Genomic DNA, 5575 nt, shown 5'->3' with positions numbered 1-5575 from the left:
TTCCACCAAACAATGATAAACTATATGACCATTTCTCTATACATTAGTGTATAATTTCTATCTACATTTTACTAATTTAGTATACATCTGTATAAATACTAAACAATACAACGAATATCCAAGAACTCGTGTCTCCCCAGCTTCAAGAATTAAAACCGATGTCATCTTTTAAATCATGTTGTATAGTTTTCAATAAGAAGAAGAAGAATCATTCCGCATACACTCCGGGATAGGAAACTTTGTAACATCACGTCCCACTTTGCTAGTTCTAAGCTCTGGTTGTCCCATAGAATCACGATGCAAATCCAATATGATTTTGTTAAATTCATTTTCATTTAGAGAAGTTTTAAGAAAATGTGTTAGCATTTGTCGTTTGTTGGGCGTAATAGTCTTTTTGTGCCCTAAATATGCCCTATGCCCTTGGATCGCATGACCCATGTTCCCACCATGTGAAGCCATGAACACATCGCTATTTTCAGACACAATGTAGTCAAGGGCAGCCATGATTGAAGCTTTCTTTGCAAACGGCTCGAGTTCTTTGGCTAACCCGAGGTCTTTTTTGTTGTAGAAATGAGGGAATTCGGTTACTAATGGTAATAAAGCTTGTGGACCCCCTAATGGGTTCCCACCTGCCCAAAAGATCTGACCGTTTTTGGGCACTCCTAGAGCTTTCAAGAGCCTATAAAAATATCAAAATTGTCAGTAAGGATTAGGAATGTAAACTGATCGTATATAGAATGTATGTGATCATATCCATATTTTGCACATCCGTTTTTATCTACGAAATAGCAACTTATGTTCATAATCATTGATTTGAATATTTTAGCATCCAACTAATTTCATTTCTTCTTATTACAACAATTGTTTTGAAAATTCTACCCAATTGTAGGCCGATAGCAATGTCACTTTAACTACTTGCACTTATTTGTTTTTTATAACATCATAGTTTCATTTTGTTTTTTCTATTAAACATTGTATTTTACAAGAAAAGAAAAGCTTACCGAGTGACTTCCAAGGCATTTAACGGGCAAAGACCGGCAAGTTTTCGGTCATGGTATGTCATGTTTGATCTTGATGTTAAAAGCTCCGGACGACTTTTTCGTTCCTTATAAATTATCTCGTCATATTCCTGGCTCAAGCCCGGAAGACAACCCGTTCTAACCCATACATCTTTCTCCATTCGAAGATGAAGCGCAAGGTAAGGCCCTTTGCTTCTCATTCTTTCTGTTAGCTTGTTTCCTAGTTCACGAATCGGTGGTGCAAACCGCAAAGCATGAAATGCAACCTAAGCAAGTCAAAAACTTACATTAAATTCCTTAGTTTGATATACAGGTCCAAACTTGGACCAAACATTTTCGGATCGGTTCAAATAATTATTTGAACCGGTCCATGTCCATACAGAATATGGACCGGTCTGTTCGATAATAAATTATGCGACCGGGCTTAGAGTTTTTGGGCCCGCCTAGGTCTAGGTCTAGGCCTAGTTTTTTTGTTGAAAACTAAGGATAAAGACCGATGATACCTTGCATCGAAGCTTCTGGAGATCAGAAGGAAGATCTTTGGAGAGCCTCGAGTCTAAACCACGCAACAAAAGAACGCCTTCTCGTCTCATCTGTATCCACAAACGAACAAAAAATACCCGAATTGTTAAATCACTTTGACAAGTCAACGAACGGCTCATAGATGACTAAATGCAACAATGTTCGATGCTTCTTGGTTAAAAATTTCGGATCTTGGAATCATCTATGTTGACTACTTGACTCGGTAAACAACCGAATTGACCAAACCAAAGAGACAATCAACGTATTTGAGAGCATCTGAGGGAAGTTGGTTACCCTTTTGAGGTAACGGGCGCGTATCCATTGAGGGGAAACATGAAGGGGTGTGTGTTTCTCTTCCACTGGTCTGGACATTAAATGATTAGATGGCAACGATGATAAAATTCTGACGTCATCTGCTAGAGCTTCCTTGAAGTGATCCACATCAAATATATCAGAAAATTCACTGCAGCAAACAGATTGAAGATTGAAATAAGTTATCAAGATTGTAATCGGAATTATAGGAAGGTCAATATTGTCATTAAAGATTGTTTCGGAATCATGGTACGTCAAGAGTCGGACCAAAATTGGAACTGGAAGGGAATAAATTTACGAAAAAACCCAAACCCCATGTGAGAGAAATCTTGTCATTAACTCAAAAGATAGAGGATTTGTGTAATTTTGCAGGAAGACTTTCTTTACATTAATCATGAGTTATTTCAAGATTGTGTCAGAATAGAAATTTGAAAAGTGGAGGAGTTTACCAAAAAAGAATAAAGAAATGATGAATAATACCTTTCGTCTCCCCAAATAACATTGACTTGTAAGATTGGTACAACAAGAGCAGCACCAAGGATTCTAGCAATCACAACAGCATCAACAATTTGATTTCTTTGTTGATTCATGCCACCGGAAACCACCACAACCAAATACTTTGTTCTGTCTTTTAAAATCTCAACACTTGATTTCTTATACTCTTCGCTGAAATCCAAACAAGGCCTATATCCAAACCCATCAGGTTGTTTCCAAAAATCATTCGTTTCTTCATCTTTTGTCTCATAATTTAAAACCCCATTTGGGATTATGCTTAAACTGTCCTTCTGAGGGGTAAGGGTAACCCCACTCCCACTCCCACTCCCATTCCCACATGGGTTTGGCAAAAAAGGGTCAAAATTATACCACATCTTCAACATAAGAAGAAACCCACTTAAAAAAAGGAACATAAACCATGTTTTAGGGTTCTTGAGGAGCTTTGACCTTGAAAAAGCTCCAGTCTTTGAAGCTTTCTTTGGTGAAACAAGGAGAGACTGGAGTGAGTTAGATGAGAGAGAATTTATGATCTCTGAAGGTACGGATATGTAACATTGATGATGATGTTTCTTGTTGTTGTTCACACTTTTCGAAATCGCCATTGAAAGATGAAGAAGAAAATTAGAGGAAAAGAAGCCTTTTGTTGTTATTTCTTGTCTTCATGGTGTTTTGCAGAGAAAGAGGGGAGGCATGGAGACATGGAGGGATCGAGGTGAAAACTTAAGAATCTCCGTATAGAAATGGATAAATGGGTGAGAAATCAGAAAATGTGTGTGATCTTATTATAAATTTGTGTCAGACATTTATATATAGGTGTGAAGTTGTGGGGTGGGGTTGGTGGCGGGAGGGGAGGAGAGGCGAGGGGGTGGGTTGGGGTGAGAGCTATTTTGGTGCAGGCAGTTTGAATCTTAGTGGAGACTTGAATTTTTTTATACTTAAAATCCATTGGGGGTGGTTTTCAAATCGGTACATCATGAAAGGTGTTGCTATTTTGGTTTTTTGGGTTCCGTCCGTCCTAAAAAGAATATTTTTGATTGTCTCTACAATAAATAAATAAAATGACTTTCTAATATCACTATGTAAATTTATTTTCTTGTACATCAAAATCTAAAACTTTTCTATCAAATAACATATTAAAACTTAATTTTTGTATTTTTTTTTGTTGTTAAAACAATATTTGTTCTTAGGAATAAAATTACTTATAAAGGTAATAAAATTTTAATTTTGTTAAAAGAGAACCATAAAAGTTTTTTTTCTAGATACGGTTTTAAATGTTCAAAAAACAAACATGATTATGTAGCAAATTTAGTTCGTTTTTAGTAAAAGAATTACATACTAACATGGATGAACCTTATAACAAACTTTTGATTTTGTTTCAAAAACACCATTAATCTCACCATTTTTTTAAATGATCATGCTTTATTTTGCCACATATGCAGAGGAACACCGCCCGTCTCCCCTCCCCCCTACGCGGTTTTCGGTGCGGTTTGGTCGCATCTCTCCCTCTTTTGATTGCGTTTGCTGATTGGTGGATGAAATATTTGACTGTTGAACGGTCAAAACCTTTAAAATAAATTTTATGTAACGCCCGATTTCCAGTACGTATTTTAAATATGAGTTTTGCATTTTTATACTGGGACTCGACGAGTTGAGGCCCTAAACTCATCGAGTAGGGGTGAATCTTGGACGCGGATGGAAGGGTTTACTTGACGAGTCGGAAGCCCCGACTCGATGAGTAGATTTGCCTGAATGAAACCCTAAATCTTAGGTTTTGCACTCTATTTAAACAACTTATATGACCTCCACTCCAGCCTCCATCACCCTTAGACCCTATTCTCGAAACCCTAATCAGTTGTGAGTGTTCTTGAACTATTTTGTGCCATTTTAGTGATTTGAAGCTTGGAGAAGGAAGAAAAGGCTTGGAGATCTAAGTAGAAGGCAGTAGATCCAAAGTTTTGGTTGCATTTCCAGTTTGTTTGAGGTAAAAAGCTTCAACCTTGGCTTTCCATCACTTAGATCTTCTTTAGGGCTAGCATATTGTCATTTTGGGCCATTTCTAAGTCATTCTCAAATTTGAGTGAGTGATAACTTCAGATCTGGGAACATTTGAGCTAAGGAAGCTCAAAGTTGCCACCTTTATTGAGCTATGGTCCTATCCCATGCATTAGAACTCCTTTATGGCTTTATTTTGGTGGTTTAGCTTCATAACACCCATGCATGCATGTAAAGTTTGTAACTTTATGTGTTATATCGACCCTATGAGGCCAGATCTATGCTTTGGATGCAATAAGCCCGACTGAAATCGACTACATGGACTTTGACTTTGGGGGACTCGACGAGTCGGGTCATGGTTCCCCAACCTTTTCTGTTTCTGAGCAATTTGGTTGAGTTTAGAAGAGGGCTCAATAAGATGGACGTGCATATGGACTTGAAGATCAAAGAACTCGACGAGTTCAAGGCAATGTCCTAACTGATATAAAGAAGAACTCGATGAGTTCAAGGTAGAACTTGGCGAGTCAAGGGCTAAACATTCCAACTTATATGAAGCATGACTCGACGAGTTCAAGGATGAGCTCAGCGAGTCATGAGCAAAAGGTCCCGATTCTGTATGAAGGAGAACTCGACGAGTTCTTTAAAGACTCGACAGGTAGGTTCAAAGTTCCAGTACTTTGTGGGTTATGGAACTTGACGAGTTGGTGGACCAACTCAGTGAGTTGAGTCAACCAGATGTTGACTTTAACCAAAAGTTGACTTTGACCAGGGTGTTGACCTTGACCTTGACTTTGGCTTGAGTTGACCCTTGAAAGGGTTATGAGTACGAAAAGGTAATTAAGGAAGATTGTTATGTATAGGAGTTTGAGAGGAGTTGATCCCAACACCGAGGACAGTTCAGATACTACACGACATTGAGGTGAGTTACCTTCCAGTAGAAGTGGGTTTAAGGCACTAAGGTTGGCCCACTAGTAAGAGTTATAGTATGGATAATTGTCTTCGTGATAATTATCTGGTATGTTGTTATCTGTTATGATTATGTGCTAGCATGATATGATATTATGTGATAGAAGGTAGTAGGGGAACAGTCCCCGTGTTTCGGTCGTAAGGACCGAAGGGTAGATCGGGCACCCCAGATATGCCTGACAGTATGTTTATGTTATGTTAATATGTGGTAGTAGTAGGGTTGAAATAGTCCCCGTAGCCGGTTGAGATAAACCGGAGGGTAGGTTGGC

At 38.3% G+C, this 5575-nt stretch overlaps 1 protein-coding gene across 1 annotated transcript; it reads right to left on the bottom strand.

Annotated features, from left to right (window-relative positions):
• Positions 1-3116, bottom strand: LOC145101879 (O-fucosyltransferase 20-like). The gene is made up of 5 exons (XM_079039179.1): positions 2334-3116; positions 1836-2004; positions 1523-1612; positions 1002-1285; positions 1-679 (listed from the first exon to the last, which is right to left on the bottom strand). The coding sequence occupies exons 1-5, from the start codon at positions 2948-2950 to the stop codon at positions 190-192; spliced, it is 1650 nt and encodes a 549-aa protein (XP_078895305.1). The 5' UTR covers positions 2951-3116; the 3' UTR covers positions 1-189.
• Positions 3117-5575: the final 2459 nt, after the last annotated feature.

Source organism: Lactuca serriola, chromosome 4, assembly GCF_051521515.1.
Source record: "Lactuca serriola cultivar US96UC23 chromosome 4, Lser_US96UC23_V15, whole genome shotgun sequence".
Classification (NCBI taxonomy): domain Eukaryota; kingdom Viridiplantae; phylum Streptophyta; class Magnoliopsida; order Asterales; family Asteraceae; genus Lactuca; species Lactuca serriola.
Note: the sequence above shows the minus strand (reverse complement) of the source record. Positions and strands in the feature narration are given on the sequence as shown.